This window comes from Telopea speciosissima, chromosome 1 (assembly GCF_018873765.1).
Source record: "Telopea speciosissima isolate NSW1024214 ecotype Mountain lineage chromosome 1, Tspe_v1, whole genome shotgun sequence".
Taxonomy (NCBI): domain Eukaryota; kingdom Viridiplantae; phylum Streptophyta; class Magnoliopsida; order Proteales; family Proteaceae; genus Telopea; species Telopea speciosissima.
In genome coordinates, this window is record NC_057916.1 from 23,489,608 (window position 1) to 23,512,178 (window position 22,571).

The following is a 22,571-nucleotide window of genomic DNA, read 5'->3' on the forward strand; positions in this document are numbered from 1 at the left end:
ATTTATATAAATGATAAGGCTTGTGATACAACTATACAGTTCTCAAAGGTACTACAGAGTAAAAGTATACAAGAAACTATTCTATAACTATATGAAGCATTTATAAAGCATAAAAGAGTGGGGAGGTAGCCTGGACTATCAGGCCAAGATCAGGAGGTTGCCCAATCATCACGTGTGCACGAAGTATCGTGCACTTCAAACTCCAGTGCTCGCAAATCCAACATTAGAAGTAACTAAATCACTGAAAAATAAGGATATCCACGGGGTGAGCTCTCAACCGAGCCCGATGAAGGGGGTACAAGCATACAAACACAATAAATCCCGTAGACGTGTCTTAAACTAACATGTTCTAAGCACAGATACTAAGTCTCGTGGGGGTATAAGTACTACTACTAGTGGTAGATGCTAACCTCGGTCCGGAACTAACCCTTGGTCACCCGAGCGAAACCATTCTACCACGGTGAGGACCCGCCGTTCGGAACTAACACATCGGACCCGACAGACCCCAAATGACCAACCCCGCCTGTTTATTCCCACATGAATTAGGGACCCGCTAACAGGGAGAAGATGGCATCCTGGAACTAACACATCGGTCTCTCGCACGGGTTGTCTAACACCTTTCCCCCTGTTGGTAAGGGCGCAGATCTTGGGTAATGAATATCAACCTAGCCGTCAGTCGATCTAAACATGATGAGGCAAACATGATCTAAGTTATAATTTACCGAATTCCATCATCATAAATTCACATCATATAAATAATCAATGCAAATGCAATGCGGTATGTCTTTGTGCAACCTATTTTACATGCGATTCAATGCATTAAATAAAAGCTAGAAAACTACACGCCCAGGTATAGAGGTAATGATGCGTGAGCGTGGCATTCAAGATAAAGTTGAAATTAACGTGATAAACACGCAGGAAATTAAGGTCGAATCCCCTTACCTGTAATTGTAGCTAGCCTAGGTGAATAAACTCCAATAGGCGGCAAGAACAGACAAGACGATCCTAAATATGAGACAAGAATATTATAGATTAGTTATAGAAGGAATCTAGGTCGAGTTACCCACCAACAATCTAACAAACCGACTAGAAAACAGTAGAAACAGCCCTAAACAACATACCAAACATCATGCAATAGGTTCTGGGATGGTCCAAGGTCAAGTCCCAAGGGGTATAGGTCATAAGGGCACAAAAATAGGAGAGCCGGATGCAGACTTCCAGGGAGCCGGTCAACCGCCCCTGGGCCTGCAACAGCATCCGGGTCAGTGTCCGAATTTGGGGGTTTTGGTTCAATTGGCCAGATCTTTGCATGTATGGCCCAAATTAGGAGTTTTAACATTAATTCAAGGTGGGTCAATCTATTTTGGGTGTTCAATTTCATAAATAGTTAGTTAATTTAGGAATTTCTTCAATTAAACCTAAATTAGCTAGGTTAGGGTTTACTATATAAGTAATAGCTTCAACATTGAAGGTTTGATTAGAGTTTAACACTCAATTTCAAGTCTGATTGGGCTGGAAATAGTTAGAACAGCCCAATCTCACAACAAAATCTAATTATTCAAGCTTAACTTTGAAGCTTTAATGGAGTCAAACCATCTTAGGTGTATTTAGACTAAAAATAAACTAAACTTAGAGGAGAAGGAGAAGGATACAGCAAGGGTTCTCGGGGCTTACCAGAAATTAGAGGCGAGCAGTCTTTGGAAGCACTTCTAATGGAGATTCAAGTTCAAGTTCGGTTGTGGGAGGTAAGCCTCAAGAGCGACCCTTGTTCTCTCTTCTTCTCTTCTCTTTTCCCTTTTCTTTCTTCCTTCTCAGTGGAACGAATTTTTCAGCTTCTCTAACTTGTAATGTGTTTTGTAAATAGTATAAGAGAAGTTATATATATATATAGGATACTTAACCACTAAGGGGCAGAATGGTCATTTGGTTATAAATTATTTCTAAAATTGATTCTTTTGTATTTATTACCTTATTCCAGCTACAGAATGATGTCATGCGACATCGGGATGATCCGGATACGGGTAATCGTGAATTACATTCCCCATCGGGAACGGGTCCCACAGAGTCAATTTTACTAAAATACCCTTCTAACTCTATTTGGTTGTAAAAAACGTTATATAAATATATTTTAAATTATACTTACATTGAGTTTAATTAAGGGGGAGGTCCTGCAGCCTGTCCAGCTAGCAGACCCGACACAGGTAGCTCTGGTGCGGGGTCCCACAAGGTAAAAATTACTATCCTGCCCCTAATACACTAATTAATTAAAAATACAACATATATACATATAAAATGGGATTCTTACCTGGGATTCGGCCTAAGACAAAGAGAGGCTTCGCAGGCCATCAATCCAGCATGCCAAGCTTATGTGTTGTCTTCCGCTAGATACCTCAGACTCATTTAAGGCCACAGTAGTTGGCTGATCGGAATGCCTTTACAGACGAGTCATGAGATAGGTCTGAATTTCTTAATCAAGACGGCCCACAACTTGGAGGCTAGTATGGGCAAAGTTGAACCAGAACTTGAAATCACACAGATTCCAAAAGTTTAAATTTATTATGAAATTTGACCGGGTTTCACAGGTAAGGCTGTGTACATTTGTCCCTCCCAGTCCTCGTGCATTGGGATGCTTAACTTCTACCAAGCATTATTTTTTCTTCCACAAAATTTCATATAGGTTTCAAGAAGGATAGGAGTTCAGCAAGGCAACCCCGGACAAGGATAGGAGGTTTTATAAGGGGTCATCATTTTTTTTTTTGAGGGGGTGGGGTTGGTGAAGAGAGAGAAATGCTTTATTCTGTTTTCTAACAGAGCAAGACAAAGAAATTCATTTTTTGTTATCTTTTGTTTCAACTTACTTCCCCAGATTAGTTCACAGGATATTATTATATTCATCCATGGCAGGCATCAACACCATGGACCTGCAGTTGCTGTCATTGAATGCCCAAACATCCATTCAATGAAGACAGGCATCCATGTTCTGGATGAATTCCCTTGTGTAAACATCCCCTGCAATGCACGCGATAGCCACTATCAGGTAGTATTAGTGCCCCGTAATTGGTCCACACACATGCTTATATATTGGTTTTCCATTTGCTAGCATGCATATGGTGAGAAGAAACCTTAATGCTTAGTTTCCTCCATATAGGCTCTTGGATGGCAAATTGTGGCTGCGAAAATTGGAATGCAACGATGTGCTGCATCATCACACTGGTTGAATGAGAGGATTTCTCTTTCAAGATATGCGCATGTAATGTGTTCTTTCATCACTAGCAATGCTTTATCCTTTGAGTCAGTTACGGTTCTGATTGATGATTGGGAAACCCTTGTAACCGTATTAACATCCTGGTAGCAGGTACCTTTGGGAAATTTCGAACTTGACTGGCTTCTTTTTACAGCAGATATCTTCTACTCTAGAGCATTGCATGATCATCAACAGGTAACTCCGAATAACTGTTCATGTTATTTTTTCTATTATTTGCTTTGCTTCCAATTTAGAAACCTGGTACAAATTATATGATATTCTGGGTGAATGCCCATTTAAGTTTTTTATATTTGAACATTGCTTCCCTTGCATTTCTAATTGCTTACTTATATTTTATTCTATTTATTGGAATTTGTATTTAGTGTTTAATCTTCTGTCAAATTGGAACAGCATGAGTTTCATCAGCTTGAAATTAAGCATGTTGGTTGTTTTGCAACCCTTTAGGCACAAGCAAGAGCAAAAAGGTTGAAAAGGATAAAAATAAAAAAGGGAAAACCTTCCATGGACAGTGGCCTAAACATGGAATCTTTGGATATGCACCTGCTGTGTGGCAGCTCAGATGGGGCTGAAATTTTATGGATGAGTAGACACCTCACATGTCAAGTTTCAGCCTAGTCGAAGTTGGCCAAGTGGCAAATCAAAGCATTGAAGAATCCGTTGACTACCCAAAGGGTGCTATGCATGAACATACATGTGAGGGTATGCCTCTATATGGGAGGTATATGATTGAGTTTGGGTCTGAAATTCGACATGTGGACAATCCACCATTCCCTAGATATTCAATGGTTGGAATTACCATTTTGCTCTTCCACTTGGTAAAATAAGGTGCAGCCATCCAAAGATTTCATGTTTAGAGCTCCATCCACCATACCTTTGACAAATAAAAATATAAGAATCACTCATATGATTCTGCCAATAGAATCTGATTCCAGTTAGAATTAAAGATAATTCAGTCTGTCGCAACCTACTTTCTACTTCCATAAGTCCAATTCAAACTGTTTTGCTCCTTAAAGAATTCTTTGATTTATTTCATGCCCTACACCGATAAAATAGCTTGAGGTAGCATTGTCTATAGATTTTATACAGTTCTACCCATGCCATGAAATGGATCAACAGCTATGGAGAACAACATGGGGATCTGCCTGGGAAAAAGCCCAATCAACTCCTATTAGAAACAAAAGATGGCTGCATATAACTCTTGCAGTCCAACAATGGAAAAAAGTAAATAGCTAGTTGTTTCACAGTTTATCATGTGTCTGCTTCTGTGCTTCACTGGAGTTTGCCAACTTAGTTCAACTCTATTTCTGACAGGTTCTTTGGATATCGAATGACGGCATCCCAGATCTTGGTGGCATTGTTGAAGATGATACATGCTTTGCTGATGAAGTAGGTATCAGGAGCAATGTAGAGAACTAGGCAAAAATTCTGGGGATCTCAGCTTTCTTTCTGTTAAATTTAACTTCTTACCTCCTTTCCCATAAAAATAAAAAAAAAACTTTGTACTGTTTTCAAATCCATTTCTGTTAAGATCCTTCTGTTCAGATCCACAGTTGGGTTGTTGATATGATGGTACTCAGACATTCTTTCTAGTTATATTTGGCTTTTCTTGCATTTCACTAAACTGTTTCACAAAACAGGTCCACCAGCCTGTCCTTACTTTTCCTGGGGCATATAGAAAAGTGGCAGTGGAGCTAAAGGTTATCTATATATTTCCTTTTTTTTTTTGGTGTGTGTGTGTGTGTGTTCCTTTCTATTTTTTGGCGTGATTCATGCATAATGTTTTGTGGATACTGGTTATTGTGCAGATCCATCACCTAGCTGTGAATGCTCTGCTGAAGAGCAATCAAGTGAATGAAATGGAAGGAGGAGCTTTATTTGGATTTGACCAGGAAATGAATCCTGGAGCAAAGATTATTAATGAACAGACTATTTTTGATGAAACAAGCTCTTGTGCACCTGCATTTCGTGTTCTGAAACAATTGATCCAAAGGTGTCTTGCAGATGCAGTTAAATCTGGAAATGTATTTGCTGATGCAATATTGCAACATCTATATCGATGGCTTTGCAGGTCACACTCAGTGAACCTCTTGCATATGCATGTTTTGTCTTGGCCCAGTTTTTTTATTTCTTTTCCATTGCTTGCAGCCCACAGTCGAAACTTCATGACCCTGCTCTTCACCGTGTACTGCACAAGGTAATTGCTTGTTTAAACTGAAGCATCTCAATAGATAGTGCCTTTTAAGTCCAATTTTTTTTTTTTTGGGGTGAATAAAAAAATTCATTACCAAAGAGGAAAGAAAGAAAACAACAACCCTCAAATAGGAGGGAGAAGAAGAGAAAAACCAAAACAAAAAAACCAAAACGACCTAAGACTCAAACAGGGGAGTCCGAGGCTCGAATAGATAGAGGAAAGACCCCAGGATACAACAATAAGCCTGTTCCTTGGGGTGTCAATACAAATAGAGGGAACAAAGATTGGCTTTAATTTCAAAAGAAATGGAATCCCAAATCTGTTGACGAAATTGAGATTTGGTGGTCCATTTCCGGATATTGCGTTCCATCCAAATATGATTGATGATTGCACAAAAAGCCAACTTTCCAACCACGTCACAGAGGGTAGAGCCACCAAAAGTCATATCAACCCAAATCCATTCTTTGTCAAAAGGAAGAATTGCAAGGATGCCTTTCCAGATGGAAGAGGAGAAAGGGCATGCAAAGAATAGGTGGTTGGAATCCTCAACCGCATTCCAACAAAGACCACAATTGGGGGGGACCGCGATGTGCAGATGGCGAAAAAAGGATTGCGTTGGAAGGCAGTTGGAAAAGACTCTCCAGGCCGTAAAGCAGTGATGGGGAATATGGTACTTGAACCAAACAAGTTTTTCCTCCAAGGAGCTAACGAACAACAGGCACGACTGAGATCCTAAGCAGCTTTAGAGCTAAAGGAGCCTAAAAAACTCAGCAGCTAAGTAACATAATCTCCTCTATGATGGGGTCTTCTAGTAATGGAAGGTAAGATACTCCAAATATTATTATGCATAGGGTTAGAGGAGTTCGGGGGGGGCCAGCCAATCGGATAAAAAATATCAGCCACCAAAGTACTTCGAGACAGCCCAAAACCATAGATAGTTCTAGGGCTGACCTGATGGAGAAGGATTCCCATAGGGTACCAATGATCAAGCCACAGAGAAGTGGAGTTCCCATCACCAATGCGAGAGTGGATAGCTCCTAGAACGGCAGGGCGGGTAGCAAGGATTTTGTGCCAAACCCAAGAAGCATCGGATGAGATTGAGATTGTCTAAATAGAATCCGAGCGAAGGAGCCCAGAATAAATCCAATCAACCCAAATACTCTTTCTAGAAGCAATCTTCCATATCAACTTGATGATGCTAGTTGAGTTCACCTCCTTGATTCTTCTAATGCCCAAACCTCCTTCCTCCATTGGGAGGCAAACTGAAGCCCAATTAATGGGGTGAAGAAACCTTAAAGAATCAGAGCCTTTCTAGAGGAAACAAGACATAAGGGATTCCAAGGACTTGATGATAAAGTGGTGTAACCCATGAATTCTTGACCAGTAAATATAAGAAGCTTGCAGAATTGATTTGATGAGCACCAAATGCCCCGCATAAGAGAGAAGCTTGCCTTTACAAAGTTGAAGCCTTTTCTTGATGAGATCCAACATAGCGGTGCAATGATGGGCAGAGAGCCTAGCCGGGATCAAAGGGAGCCCCAAGTATTTGACCGGAAGCTGACCAATAGGGAACCCACATTTTTCCATCAAAGTAGCTTTATCCAATTCAGAGACCCTGGCTAAGAAAAGGAGGGACTTTAATGGGTTAATCTGAAGACCCAAAAGCGCTTCGAAATGCTGCAAGCAATACATAATAGACTCAAAGGAACTAATGGAAGCCTTGGAGAAAATCATAAGGTTGTCTGTGAAAGCCAAATGGGAGAGGTTGAGGGCTTTGCATTTTGGGGATAGGAGAAATGAGCTACTGTTTTGTGCAAATTTGCATATCCCGAGATAAAACTTCCAGAGCTAAAGTAAAGATGTAAGGAGAAAGGGAGCACCCTTGGTGAACATCCACAAAATAAGCAAAACAGCCTGCAGGGCTGCCATTAACAAGCACTGAGAACCTGGGGGTAGATATGCAACAATGGATCCAATGAATGAAGAGAAAACCCATCTTAGTCAACACCTTTTCAATAAAATCCCACCGTAGAGAATCAAAAGCTTTGTGAATATCAATCTTCATAAGAGTAGCTGGGGAATGGTTCTTTCTCTCAAAGCCTCAAACAATCTCATTGCAAAGAAGGATGTTATTAGAGATATTTCTACTTGGGATGAAGGCAGATTGATTTCACTGACAAGAAGATCCACAACAGTCTTGAGCTGAAGGCGAGGATTTTGGCAATAAACTTGAATAATAGGTTGCAGAGGGCAATAGGCCTGAAGTCTGACTTCGCTGATGCTTCATCCTTCTTGGGAATGAGACAAAGAAAAGTGTGATTTACCCCTTTGATCTGGCTTGGATTTAGGAAGAAACTTCAAATAGCCTTGATGAGGTCTTCCTTGATGATTTCCCAGGAGGCTAAAAAGAATCCCATATTAAACCCATCCGGCCCAGGGGCCCGGTTCAACTTGAGAATGTAGATAGAAGTGATAATTTCTGCCTCATTTGGAATGGCCCGGAGTGTAACGCCCCAAGAATACGGCTTAGTACCGGCCTGCTTGGGAGATCGTTGAAGTGTCCCCACCAAGACACGGTTGAGTACCAGGGGGTTTGGGAGATTGGTGAGGGGGTACAAACTTAGTCCCACATCGGCTAGGGAGCGAGATCCTGAGCTATTGATAAAGAGTAGCCTCCTCTACTCGGTATGACGCGTTTTAAAGCCTTTAGGCCCATTGGGCCAGAGAGGACAATATCATGCTAGGGATACTCGATCCCCTGGTAAACTTGAGCCCCGTGGTCTACGTTGCATTTTTTTTTGGGTTACTCGACAACCTAGAAAGGATACAAGTATTATTATCCTCCCACTAGATGTACTTTGGTAAGTAAGGATGTTATTTTCCGTGAGTCCCTTTCCTATTATTCATCACCACCTCTTCTGGGAGAGAATCTTAGTGAAGATGTGTTGACTTTTGAGGCTCCTCTTCAGTATGCCCAACTTGAGTCTACCCTTGATCCTCCTGCTCCACCTACTGCTGCCCCACCTACTGTTAGCCCTCTCTCTGTCTCGGGTGAAGGGATCCTATACAAGGGGAGACTATGGATAATGGTAATGATGAAGTTCTTATTCAAGCGGAGCTCACTCCAGCTCAAAAAACCATTGGTGATTTCAGAGGAGAATAGATGATTGTAATCTTAAAGTCTGTCAGAAAAGCCGTATCAGAGGCAAGCAACTTCAATCCACTGCAGCACCAGTACCCATCCAGTTACCAATCTTGGATCCGGAGCCTACTTCTCCATCTGGTAAGACCCCTTCTCTTGAGTTACCTATTGCTCTTCGCAAAGGTATTAGGGCTTTTACTTAACACCACATATCTCATGTTGTCTCTTATGACTCTCTTTCCCCATTTTTTTTCGTGCATTTGTTTCTTCTCTTTCTTCTGTTCATATTCCTCAGAATTGGCAGAAAGCTTTAACAGATGGAAAGTGAAAGGTAGCAATGATGGAACAAATGAAAGCCTTACAAAAAACAATACATGGGAGCTTGTGGATCTTCTTCCAGGGAAAAGATTTTGGATGTAAGTGGGTATTTATGGCAAAGCAAAAAGTGGATGGCACTGGCACGACTTGTGGCCAAGGGGTTCACTCAAACATATGGAATTGATTATTAGGAGACTTTTGCTCCAGTCACCAAACTAAACACTGTTAGAGTATTGTTGTCTTGTGCTGTAAATTTGGGATGGGATCTGCAACAGTTGGATGTGAATAGTGCCTTCCTCCATGGTGAGCTCGATGAGGAGGTATACTTGGATATTCCACCAAGTTTCTTTTGTGACAAAACCTAAGGCAAGGTTTGCCAATTGAAGCGTGCACTTTATGGGCTGAAACAATCACCTTGAGCGTGGTTTGGCAGGTTTTACAAGACTATGATTTTTGTGGGATATAAACAAAGTAATGTTGATAATACTCTATTTATCAAAAGAATGGGTGATAAGATCACCATTCTCATAGTCTATGTTGATGATATTGTGGTAACAGGAAATGATGGTGATGAGGTCAGCCGACTGAAGAGGTTTCTTGGACAGGAGTTTGAAATTAAAGATCTGGGAAAACTAAGGTACTTCCTTGGAATTGAAGTTGTCCGATCTTCAAAGGGCATCTTTCTCTCTCAAAGAAAGTATATCCTGGATTTATTGTCTGAGGTTGGGTTATTAGGATGTCATCCTTCTGATACACTTATGGATGCTAATGTGCGGCTCAAGGAGGAGGGTGAACCTATTGATAAAAGTTGATATCAGCGTTTGGTAGGGAAGCTGATTTATCTTTCACATACGCATCCTGACATTACTATAGCGATGAGTCTTGTGAGTCAGTTTATGCGTGACCCTTACTCTTCTCATATGGAGGTTGTTCTTCATATTCTTTATTACTTGAAGTCAGCTCTAGGGAAAGGGATTCTTCTATCTCCTCATGATCACTTACGGATAGAGGCCTATACAGATGCTGATTGGGCTAGTTGTCCTGACAGAAAGTCTTTTCTCTGGGTATTGTACCTTTGTAGGTGGGACTCTTGTTACCTAGCGCAGCAAGAAGCAGAATGTGGTCGCTCATTCTAGTACTGAAGCAGAATTCCGTGTTATGGCACAAGATATTTGTGAGTTGTTATGGCTCTAGGGTCTACTACAAGACCTTGGTTTTCTTGTTTGTCTTCCTATGATGTTGTATTGTGACAAGAAGGCAGCAATCAGCATTGCTCATAATCCGGTGCAGCATAATCGTACCAAACATGTTGGTTTGTGTTCCGTACTTCCGTTTATGAAATCTGGTGACCAGCTAGCTGATATCTTCACTAAGGGACTGATTGGCCGATTGTTTCATCCTATTCTAGTCAAGTTCATCTATGCTCCAACTTGAGGGGGAGTGTTGAATTATGTACACCAGTATACCCTGGGGGTATTCTGGTCTGTTAGGGTTTATTTTTTACGTGTGGCCGACTCACTTAATAGAGTTGGATATAGTAGGGATATTTATGTCCTATTTAATTTATTCGTCAATTATAAATAAGAGGCTTGGGGTGATCATAACATCATTCAAGCATTACAGCTCTAATTGTTCTATTAACACCTTGTTATTCTAATTGGCCTTTCCTAATACTTGACATTGACAGGTTATGCAAAAGGTGTTTGCATTATTGTTGGCTGAGTTTCGCAAACTTGGAGCCACAATCATTTTTGCAGACTTCTCAAAAGTTATAATAGACACAGGAAAGACGGATTTGCCAGCAGCCCAGGCTTACTGTGACTCTTTATTGAAAACCTTGCAAACCAGGTGAAGGTCCAGAAATTCTATTCAAATAGTTGGTTGTGTCTTTGATCTATTTAAGTTTGTTTTTGCTATTTTACAGGGATCTTTTTGAGTGGATTGAGTTAGAACCTTTGCACTTCTGGCACTCATTGCTATTTATGGACCAGGTTGGTTCAAAATGGTTTCTGCTAGTTTACAATTATGTTTTCCATTAATTGTCTACTTATTGTTGGAATGTTTGTTTGGAATGGGTAATAATTAGGGAATGCATAACCAGAAATTGTCATTTTTATTTGAAGGAGCCATATTGCTCTGCAAACATGTTATGTTGACATGCCAATTTTATTTGCATGTATGGTGTTACATGCAATATATCTGTCAAAGGAACTCTGGTAGAAGTATTGTAACCTTGTCTGGGATATTCTACATCAATTCAGGCTGGCATTGTTCATAGGTAGTCAAGGCGGTGGCCAGGCCCCTTGTCATCTAGGCAGGCGCCTAGGCGACCAAAGCGTGAATTGGAAAGAACATACATTTAGGTTTTGATCTTAGGGTTAGTGCTTCATAACTTACTCCAAGTGTCAAAAAAATGTAATATGGTTTACAATAGATATAAACCAATGATAACATTAAAATAAATGTTTAAAAATACATTAGTTGATGAATATGGTTCCATGCCTAGGTCAAACCTTGCCAAGGTGCACAAGCAATGCCTAGACAACACATTGCCCACCTAGGCAGGCACCATTTTCACCAAAATAAGGTGACCTCATGCCTTGTCGCCTAGGTGATGCCTATGCAGTCATCACTTAATTCAATAACATAGAGAGCCATAATTGTCAAGGCATCGCCTAGGTGTCCAGGTGCCTTGCTGGACGGCATCTTGGGTTTTCTGGGCTTCCAGGCCCCCTCCAACGCCTGGGTTGTCTAGTTGCCTTGAAAACCATGTAGAGAAACTCACGTCAAAATTGGACTAAAAGCTGGAAGAAGTATAATTGAATAATTGTTTATATAATCTTATCTTCAAGCATAAGATGGGGGTCTCATAGAGAAAGAAAATGAAAACGAAGAAAAGGAGGTCCATGAGGGAACAATGAGGATGAAGGATGAAAATAGTCCTAAAATATCCGTCAATTGTTGGAAACACATTGGGAACTCTCATTTTCTTTTTCTTTAGTCTTTCTTCGTTAAAAATAATAATTCGGAGATTTTAGGTTGAGATGTTCCAGTGGAAATTAATTTTTATAGAAAAGGTGTATGATTTTAAGGCAAAGTTGTATTGTTAAGTGTGCCTACCCTATACAAGTTAGACATCTTACTATTCTAAATTTCAATCAGTTGACCCTGGGACCTTGTTACGTATATGATTCCTCTTCTTTATAATTTTGAGCCACTTTTTTCCTAGATCTAGCATTACTTACCTTCAGCCAGAGAAACTGATGAGGTATGCTAGGCTGAAGTAAAAAAACACTAGCAAACCTATGAGAAACCAGAATCACAGTGAACCAGAAAATTGAGAAATAGGAGCAGAAACTAAATGGAGTTAGAACTAACAAACCCTACATCCGATGGAGAAGAAACTAATATAGAAGGGAGGCCCCAATGGGGTGACTATGTGATTAAAATATTAAAGAAAGATGACGGTTGGATTGGGAGAAACAAGCAGGGACCAAAAATAGAAACTAAAAATCCAAAATTAGTAACTGAAAGGAAAACAGCTATAACTCACAATCAATTACTTGGATGAACACAAAACTTGGATTGAGAACAAAGTAAACTTAGATAAAACCTGTAGAATATTGTGTGAAGAACAAAGTAAAGGTAGATATAACAGGGAAACACAATATAGAGATCATAAATCACCCAAAGTAGGTCTTGGTTGGATGAGGAAGCTTGCTGGAAAACTCTGCAGAACAGTACAGAAAAAAGAAAAGAGAAAAAGAAGGGGATATGACCAAAGGCTTCACCACCAGTCCCAAATTAAGGTTTCAACACCTTGGGTGGCACTTGCTTCCCAACAAGAACCCTGACTGATTCACTAGAGTGCACACACTCAAATAGAGCATAGTTTTCTCCAAACATCAAATCTGTGGGCTAGCTGCCCCTTCCTCTTTATTATAATAACCAATGGCCACAATACAAAATTAGTAACCCTTGTATTGTGTGGGGTTACTTGGCTGCTAAGATATTTAGGAACTTCTAGAAAGAAGACCCCTTGCTATTACATAAATTAGAAACTAAAATAAAAAGAGACTCTTAGTTGCTACTACTTTTAATGACTAAGAGACTATTACAAGAATAGAAACTAAAGCAAAATAGTAACTAGGAAAGATTGTAGTAACTCTACATGTGGCAGCAACATGAGCTCACATGATCATCCAAAATAGAAACTTAGGTGATAGCAAATAATCTTCAGTGGGGACCACACAAAGTCCTTATGAACAGTACCACGTGAACAATACTGCATGAACAGTTCTTCTTTTAACTGCATCAGCTCTCTCCAGCTTGAAAAAGCTTGTCCTTGAGTTTTAGTAAGTCTATATGATAGATATCCAACTTCAGCCCATACAAGTACTCTGGTAGCTCATGATAGCTAGGAATGTAGTCCTCACTCATCAGGACGTGGCTTCTTATCCTTGAAAAACTCTGGTGGCATCACGAATTCGATGTGCTCCACTTCTGGATCAAGGTGCATCCGTAGGAGCTCCGGGACTGTAGTGTGAACCTCCACCTCGATCTTTGTAGTGAGGCTGAATTCGACCTCACCGTCCACTGTCTTAACCTTGTTTGCTTCAACTTCTTCAATGTAGGCCTCTACAGTAGGAACATTAAGCACTGCCTCTTCTTTGTCATCTCCAGTTGTTGTAACCTCTTCAACTTTAACCTCGACTTCAGGTTGTTGTGCTTTGATTGGTGCTCTCCTCTCTTCCAGTTGTAGTATAAAGTTGAGATCAGTATGTAAGGTAGAGGGTAATTCTGGTATGTTCAAACTTTGTTGAATTCAAGAAAATTGTTTATCCAGTTGCCTCAACTCCCCAAGAAGTTGATTAAGAACATTTTTGGTGTAGGCCATCTCAGAGGGACTTAATTCACTGCTGGTCATAGCTCTGATACCAAATGATGTTGTATGTTAGGCTGAAGTAACAAACACAAGCAAACCTATGAGAAACTAGAATCACAATGAACCAGAAAACTGATAAACAGGGCCAGAAACTAAATGGAGTTAGAACTAACAACCCCTACATCCGATGGAGATGAAACTAAAATAGAATGGAGGCCCTAGTGGGATGGCACCAAATGATGCAATCTGGTTTAACTTAAAGGTAGGTTCAGATGCAAACCACAGGTTAGGATAACATGATAGGATGACCATGGAAATCAGGTTAGGCAGGACAGAATATAAGAAAGCCAAATAACTTAATATCCAGCTCTTGGACGTGGCTGGAATTCAAGGCGTGTAAAGAGTATACTCTGTTGATTATGTGTACCAGAGATGGGATTGATCTAATGGACATTTCTGCAAAAAACTCACGGACAGAATTAGAAAGTGAGACAACAGAAATAGAAACTAGAGTTGAGCTTAGATAACTTGAGATATGGATGTCGGATGATCTCCAAATCCTTGTCAAAGGGGGCCTAAGAAGGGCGAAGAAACACTCAAAAGATGAGGTCCATCCGATGGCTGTATAGCCCCAAAACAATGAGTGAAGTTTGAAACCAGAATTGAAAGCTTGCTGGAATCGCAGACCACTAGTACAGATTTTTAAGAATAAATAATAATAAAGAGAGAAATAAGTGCAGAATCAACCACTGAACTGAACTTTCAAGTCACCTTCAATAGCCACCCACACAAGGATTGTTTTTGCTGGAATGGCAGAAAAAAACATAATAGAAGAAGAAGAAAGAATGGAAGATAAGAAGGTGTTGTGATTTGAGGAATGATGGCTTGTCAATTGACAGAGGCCTGGGCTTATTTATAATGGAATACGTGAAGTACAGTACTATCCCTAGGACAATTCTACCCTTATACCAATATATAGAATAGAATAGGTACAAGTACTACTGCCCCTAGGACAATTTTACCCTTATACCCATATTACAACACTCCCCATAGATATCAAACATGCCCAACTTGCATACAATTGGATGAAAAACCCTGCTACTACGACCCTCAGTAAAACATCAACTAATTGATCACCAGACTTAACAAAAGGAACACAAATAACACCTTGCTCTAACTTTTCTTTGATGAAATGACGATCAATCTCTACATGCTTCGTCTGATCATGCTGAATAGAGTTATGAGCAATACTGATGGCTGATTTACTATCACAATATAGCATCATAGGGAGGTGAACTGCAACACCGAGATCTTGGAGAAGACTTTGAAGTCACAACAACTCATAAATACCGTGGGCCATAGCATGCAACTTTACTTCAGCACTAGATTCAGTAATCACAACTTGCTTCTTGATACACCATGTAACAAGGTTACCACCAACAAAGGTACAATAACTGGATGTAGACCGTCGGTTATCAGAAGAACCAGCCCAATCAGTATCAGTAAAAGCTTCTACACACATTTGACCATGGGAAGAAAAAAGCACACCTTTCCCTGGAGTTGACTTCAGATAACAAAGGATCCGAAACACAACTTCTAGATGTGTAGAATAGGGATCGGGCATATATTGGCTGACCAAACTTACAGCATAAGCAATGTCTGGCCTAGTATGTGAAAGATAGATCAATCTCCCAACCTATCTCTGATATCAGCCTTTATCAACTAGCTCACCATCCTTACTCTTGAGATGAACATTAGCCTCAAGAGATGTATCTGTAGGTTTGCAGCCAAACATCCCTGTCTCTGATAAGAGATTAAGGGTATACTTCCTTTGAGACAAGAAGATACCGCGAGTGGAGTGAGCAACCTCAATACCAAGGAAATACCGAAGCATTCCCAGATCTTTATTCTCAAATTCCTTTCCTAAATAGGCCTTCAAATGAGATATTTCAGTAGGATCACTTCCAATGACAACAGTATCATCAACATATACAATGAAAATAGTAATGTGATCATCTGATTTTTTGTTGAATGTAGTATAATCAACATTGCTTTGCCTGTATCCAACAGAAATCATAGCCTTGTGGAAACGACCAAACCAAGCCCTAGGAGACTGCTTCAGTCCATATAATGCCCGCTTTAATTTGCAAAAATTTCCTTGTGTTTCCTTGGAAGAAAAACCAGGAGGAATCTCCATATAGACTTCCTCCTCAAGCTCACTATGGAGGAATGCATTCTTCCCATCCAATTGTTGTTCCCATCCATAGTTGACTGCACAGGAGAGGAACTCTGATAGTAGTCATCTTCGCAACTGGAGCAAAAGTCTCTTGGTAATCTATCCCATAGGTCTGGGTAAAGCCTATGGCAACTAACCTGGCTTTGAATCTGTCCACTGTTCCATCCACTTTCTATTTAACTGTAAATACCCACTTGCACCCCACAGGTTTCTTTGTTGGTGGAAGAGAAACTACCTCCCAAGTGCTCTCATCTCTTCAAGCATAACATTTTTCCAACGAGAATCTGCTAGTGCCTCCTACCAGTTTTGAGGAAGGGAAACAGAAGACAAGGAAGAGACAAAAGTATAGTAGGAAGGCGAAAGAGATTTATATGAAACAACGTAAGAGATAAGATGTTGAGTGCAAGACCTATTCCTTTTCGAACAGCAATAGGTAAGTTGAGGGAATCACTATCACTAGGAGAAAAGAGATTAGTAGATGGTAGAGTAAAACTTGGGTCAAAGATTGACATTTGGTGTGACATAATGGTGGTGGTATCCACTTGCTTCCTTCGAGGACAACAAATAGGTGTACAAACATACACCTGTAGAGGTCTAGTTCCCCCCCTAGCCCGTGGAAAAAACTTCACCACCTATGGCCTGTGGGAAAGACTTCACCACCAGTCCCAAACCTAGGATTCACCACCTTGGTTTGCCACTTGATTCACCACAAGGGCTGTGACTGATTCACTACAGTGCACACACTCATATAGAGCATAGTTTTCTCAAAACATCAAATCTGTGGGCTAGCCTGCCCCTTCCTCTTTATTTATAATAACCAATGGCCACAATACAAAATTAGTAACCCTTCTACTGTGTGGGGTACTTAGCTGCCAAGATATTTAGGAACTTCTAGAAAGAAGATCCCGTACTATTACAATAATTAGAAACTTACTAAAATAAAAAGAGACTCTTGGTTGCTAACTAAGAGCCTATTACACGACTAGAAACTAAAACAAAATAGTAACTAGGAAAGATTATAACTCCACATGTGGCAGCAACATGGACCCACATAATCATCCAAAGTAGAAACTAAAGTAATAGCAACTGCTAACAGATAATTCTTTTTTTTTGGTAGAAGCTAACAGATAATTCCAGCTATAAGATATTCAGTCCACACAAGCTGTCTTCAATGTTACCCACACAAAGTCTTTATGAGCAGTACCACGTGAACAGTACTTCTTCATTGAACTGCATCAGAAACACTCCTCTTATATGTCTAGAGAGGCAACCTGATCTTGTAAGAAGAATCTTATACAGTGGGATGTCCTGAACATCCCATTTAGGAAGGCATTCACATACAACCTAATATTTTCCACGTGGCATATCAGATGCCGCCCATATTTCTAAAATTAGGACCCAAGGTCCCCTGCTTACATCTCATGTTTCAGCCCAAATGAAGCTTTTCACATGGCAGAATAAAGATTTTGAAAATCCACTCAGAAAATGAAATGTTTGAAATTTTGTTGAAAACAAATGAGCAGCTGAAAATACAAGAGAAAAGGCCAATACATGGGCCTAAATGATTGAATTTGGTTCTGAAATTTGAAAAATGGCCAATCCAGGCAATGCATTATCTGTCAAATGGTTGGAATTGCCACATCAATACTGCACATGGCACAGTTAGGTGCATCACACAGGAAAGCATTCCTCTGTTGACCATGCAAAGAACCTTTTGCCAATTAAAATTTATATACTGAGATAAAGCTAATAAAGCATTTTCACTGTACCTTATGCAGTCTAGACATACTGGAGAGTTCTCATATGTACTGAATACTAACCCTCTAACTTTCTTTTATGTGGCAGTACAATTATGGTGGAATCCAGGCCAAATCCCATGGTGGAAATTCTGTTAATATTTCTAAGCCACCTAATGAAGCTGAAGAGGATGACTGCCTAGTGGAAATTGTATCTAGCTGGAATATTGCTGAATACTTGCCGAAGGAGACTCAGGTAGGTCTACTTCTCAGCATAATTTTATGCTGAATTATTAGTTTGGAAGTTTCATAGTTTCTGGCAGGTCATGGTTTCATTGATAGCATTAATTTGCTACTTAACTAATATGTATCAACAATGATATTCTTGCACCAAGTTCTAGAAGTTTCAACTATCTTCTGTGCTGCATGGCAGGATCATTTTGTTTTGATTGTCTCTGAATTTATGTACAAGCCATGGAAGTTTGCACAAAAACTAACTGAAAATAGAGCATCTTCGATGGACGGAAACCAATGCACTCCATCAATCACCATTGCTACTGCTGAGACTCTTGAATTACATGTGACAAAATTCCTTAAAGAACAGGTCTTAACAAAGTTATTAACCAAAGATTTTCATGATTTGTGCTTGTTCTTGACTCCATGTATTGTGATAGAATTATGTCATCTTTCATTTGCAACAGATCAGTTCTTACTTCACGGACAAGCTTCTTAGGATTGTTCGGGACATCGTCCTACATGTCAAGGGACTGAACAAATCTGAGAATGATGATACATCTCACGGATCCCCTCACATTGCTGGTTCTAAAATACATAAGGGGGATGCAGCATTGGAGTTCATTAAGCATGTCTGTGCTGTTCTTGCTCTTGACCGGAATGTTCAGCATGATATTCTGGTAATAATTCTAATTCTAAATATACGCAGCATAATAGGAGAATAGTAGAATACCCTTCTATTTATTTAAGAACCCAATGGAATCATAGATATCCTCTCTTGTTAATTTTGGTTCTAGCTGGTGTAGTATGCATGAAATGCTGTTGAGATATTCCTCAAAAGTTGTTATTTTCGTGAAAAGATGTCTAGAAAATGATTTTCAACTGCTTAAGAATAAAATTATTTGGAAAACCAAACATCACAAAGGCTTGTGAATTTTTTGTTTTATCACAAGGTCAGCCACCCTTACCACATGGCCAATATGAACTCATCAGGGTGGGTCGACGTGATAGGGAATCCTACACCTATGTGCCCAATATAACTTTGATCGATGTTTTGATGGAAATTGCATGTTAATTTTGAGTGGTCCTTTAACATGGACCTGCCCAATATTGGACATGTGATAATTCGTGAGCTTTCTAAAGTTCACTTATTTGAGTTAACATTATTAAGACTGATATTTTACTATGAAAAAATTTAAACATGTTCAGAAGTTAAAAGTCATAAAATATTTTAAGATTCCTCTATGTTTTTCTTCAGAGAATTCCTTACAATTGGTTAACAGGACTGATGACATACATGCTCTTTCTTCCACAGGTGATGAGGAAGAATTTGTTAAAATATGTCCGGGTGAGGGAATTTGCCCCAGAAGCAGAGTTTCATGATCCCTGCCTGTCCTTCACACTTCCAAATGTTATTTGCAGGTAAAGGAGTCATAGCAGATATTTCTGTTTTGTGTTATCATGTAGAAAAGGTTATTTTTATTACAAATTCAAAATAAAAGGATGGAGAGGAACCTTAGGAGATGGACCTCCAAATCTCGCTCTATTGACTTGATTTGGAAAGCCATCTTCTGGGATGTCTCCACTAAGCTTACTTTTCTTCCTACCAAGGCTGTTTTGGACTCCCCAAGGAACAGGCATATTGTTGTGTTCTGGGGTTTAGTCTTTTAAGATCCCTCTCCCCCACTTAGTTGGGCCTGGGATCTGCTTTCCCCCCCCCGTGTTCCCCTTTTTGTACATTCCCCCCCCCCTTTTTCGGTTCTCTTCTCCTTTTCGCCCCCCTTGGGCTTTGGTAATATAATTTTTTATTCACCAAAAAAAATAAAAATAAAAGGATAAAAGGGGGCTTGCATATGTAGTATAATTTCTTGTAGTTGTGCAGTAATGGTTTTGAGGTAAGGCTTGTTCGAGAGAGGATGGTTTATTCAGATCCATTACAGCTGATTGATTACAAGTAGCATGGTCTGAGGAATTAGAATCAGCTCAGGTGAATCGCCCGATTCAAATTGGGATCGTGCTCCTGCAACCCTCTTTTGAATCGCCCATTATTCAAGTTTGATCTTTATTTTGGCCATTGTTTCCTTCTTTTAGTCAGTAAGATAGCAGAAAATAATTGAAATTTACCTCTTGTAGCAAGATCCCCAAGTTTATTGAATCAAATTCTCCAAAAACTCAGTTTTTTGGGAAATTTTTGCTTTAAAATAATTGAAATTTACCTCTTGTAGCAAGATCCCCAAGTTTATTGAATCAAATTCTCCAAAAACTCAGTTTTTTGGGAAATTTTTGCTTTAAAATAATTGAAATTTACCTCTTGTAGCAAGATCCCCAAGTTTATTGAATCAAATTCTCCAAAAACTCAGTTTTTGCGGAAATTTTTGCTTCTTCGGATTGGATTCAATGGTTCTGAGGAATTCCTTATGGTAGAGCTACTTGAGGCATTCTTTCCTACTCTGGTAATGTGGGTTCAAGGGAGTTCTTTAGTTATCACAGACAGGCAAAAGTGTTCATTTCCCAGCTCTGAGATTTGAAAAGCTGCAAGAGATGGCATTTGCAAACACTCTAAAAATTTGGAACTCAAAAAGAACTGAGCTGTTGAAATTTGTTGATGCTGTCACACTACTCTGTTTTATGTTGCCTTTTTATCATTGAGTTTCTTCTTTTTTCTTTTTCTTTTTTTATTTTTTGGGGGGCGGGGTTCCTCCTAGGCTTCGCTATGCATTGTGAAGCGTAACAAACACTTCACCATCTTCCACGTGGCCCCACCGATGTACTGCCATGTGGCAGATAGTGAAGCGTAACACTTCACTAGGCTTTTTCCCCGTAAGAGTTTTGAACCCAACTCTTTCGAGTTTTGGATGGTGTTCTTTTTTGCACTTAATTGACCTTGGTAGTTCTAGGAGAATAACTCAGCTTCATCATTTTCTTTTCAATAAAATTATTTTTTGTGAATTTTAAGTAAACTATCCATGTTTTTAGGCTAGCTGATGATTGCCAATTGTGTTTGCAGCTATTGCAATGACTGCAGAGACCTAGATCTATGCCGTGACTCAGTTTTACTTGCACAAGAGTTGCGTTGTGCTGTGCCACAGTGTGGACAGCCTTACGATCATGAGGCAATGGAGAATGCGCTTCTTCAAATTGTCCGTCAGAGAGAACGTCTCTACCATATCCAGGACCTTGTGTGCCTCAAGTGTAGTCAGGTGAAAGCTGCACATCTAGCTGAGCAATGCACATGTGGCAGCTCATTCAGGTGCAATGAAGATGCATCTGAGTTTCATAGAAAAATGCAGGTTTTCCTGAACATAGCTATCCATCAAAAATTTGAACTTCTCCATGAATGTATGTTGTGGATTCTACAAATTAATTTACTTCAAACCTAATGCAAGTTTGCTGAACCACTATCTGAGCTAGGCATGAAGTGAGATTGATTTGGGGCCTATGCCTCTGAAGCAAGCAAAAAAGCAATAGTAATAGCTAGCATATGGAAGCAACTAGAGCTGTTGAACTGGATCCTCTTATGATTTCATCCCATGTATATACCTACCTTCTTTGCGTCTCCAATGCGTACAACAGCTACTCATGTGGGTTTTCGCATCACAAGCCATGGATTTCTCACCATTGGGCGGTGTCGTCTTTCCTAGTAAAAGGAGTTTACTCAATTTCACCTCTCAGCCAGGCCCATTGTAATTTGATTCTGTATCATAGTCTCTAACTGATATTCATTCTTGTTGAAATGAAATGGCAATTTATTTCTGTATCATAGCTTGTTACTATACCAAGTGAATTAATTAAATTCTTCCATTTGTCAGGAACTTAAATATGAATTCAAAACAATCTATTGTTCAAAACAGCATTTTCAGTTGTAGAGGTACAACTGTCTATTGACCTAATGACCTCTTTTCAGGAATAAATTTTGGGAGAAAGTTCTGTCCGAGAGTGTGGCCTACACCAGAACTCCCATGAGTCTACCTCTCTCACCCATATGAAAAGACACCTTGGACCTCTTGTTTTGAGGAGAGAGATAGACACATGGGAGTGCTAGCGTAGGCCACCCTCCCGGACAGAAAACTATTTCCCATAAATTTTAATAGTGCCTAACACTTGGTGTTAATTCCCATATATGAGTAAAATGTACAAATTACAAACTGGAAAGGCCTCTCTCTCTCCTCCCTCTATTTACAGAGTATGTACTGAAAAGTTTTTCCATGAGTAAATCACTCACTCTAAATCATTTCATATTTGGTTATTAAACTTCCTTTCACTTTGCATCCAAATCCCTTAGCTTTGAAAAGGGATATACAAATTACATATAAAGTGTTTCATTATTAAATATCATTAGAAATTTAAGTAGTTTATACAATCACATGGGGTGATGATTACAAAAATTTCTTGTTTATAAAAATAGATGATTCAAAGGGCGACAAAGCCGGACAACAAACCCCTCCCCTAAAAAAAAAATTATAAAATTCGATAATTCAGATTTTTCATGATTTTGAAGACATCACTTTCCATTGTTATAGGAAAAATTTTTGCTGTTACACTTATAGCAGGAATGTTCCTGCTA

The 22,571-nt window shown here is 39.6% G+C and overlaps 1 protein-coding gene across 9 annotated transcripts in view; it reads left to right on the plus strand.

Moving 5' to 3' along the window:
• LOC122659731 (DNA polymerase epsilon catalytic subunit A-like) overlaps positions 1-21,850 on the plus strand; it is an 84,736-nt gene extending 62,886 nt beyond the window's left edge. For 6 of the 9 annotated variants that reach the window (XM_043854853.1, XM_043854845.1, XM_043854861.1 and 3 more), the window contains 14 exons: positions 2,905-3,037; positions 3,149-3,250; positions 3,356-3,439; positions 4,577-4,651; positions 4,903-4,962; positions 5,071-5,333; positions 5,411-5,459; positions 10,604-10,764; positions 10,841-10,907; positions 17,883-18,029; positions 18,207-18,377; positions 18,475-18,687; positions 19,323-19,429; positions 21,015-21,850. In XM_043854853.1, the coding sequence (XP_043710788.1) occupies positions 2,905-3,037; positions 3,149-3,250; positions 3,356-3,439; positions 4,577-4,651; positions 4,903-4,962; positions 5,071-5,333; positions 5,411-5,459; positions 10,604-10,764; positions 10,841-10,907; positions 17,883-18,029; positions 18,207-18,377; positions 18,475-18,687; positions 19,323-19,429; positions 21,015-21,387 (2,005 nt within the window). In that variant the 3' untranslated portion in view covers positions 21,388-21,850. Of the gene's footprint in view, positions 1-2,904; positions 3,038-3,148; positions 3,251-3,355; positions 3,440-4,576; positions 4,652-4,902; positions 4,963-5,070; positions 5,334-5,410; positions 5,460-10,603; positions 10,765-10,840; positions 10,908-17,815; positions 18,030-18,206; positions 18,378-18,474; positions 18,688-19,322; positions 19,430-21,014 lie in introns of those variants that run through there. The other 3 variants (XR_006332541.1, XR_006332542.1, XR_006332543.1) reach the window with 3 other exon arrangements.
• Positions 21,851-22,571: the final 721 nt, after the last annotated feature.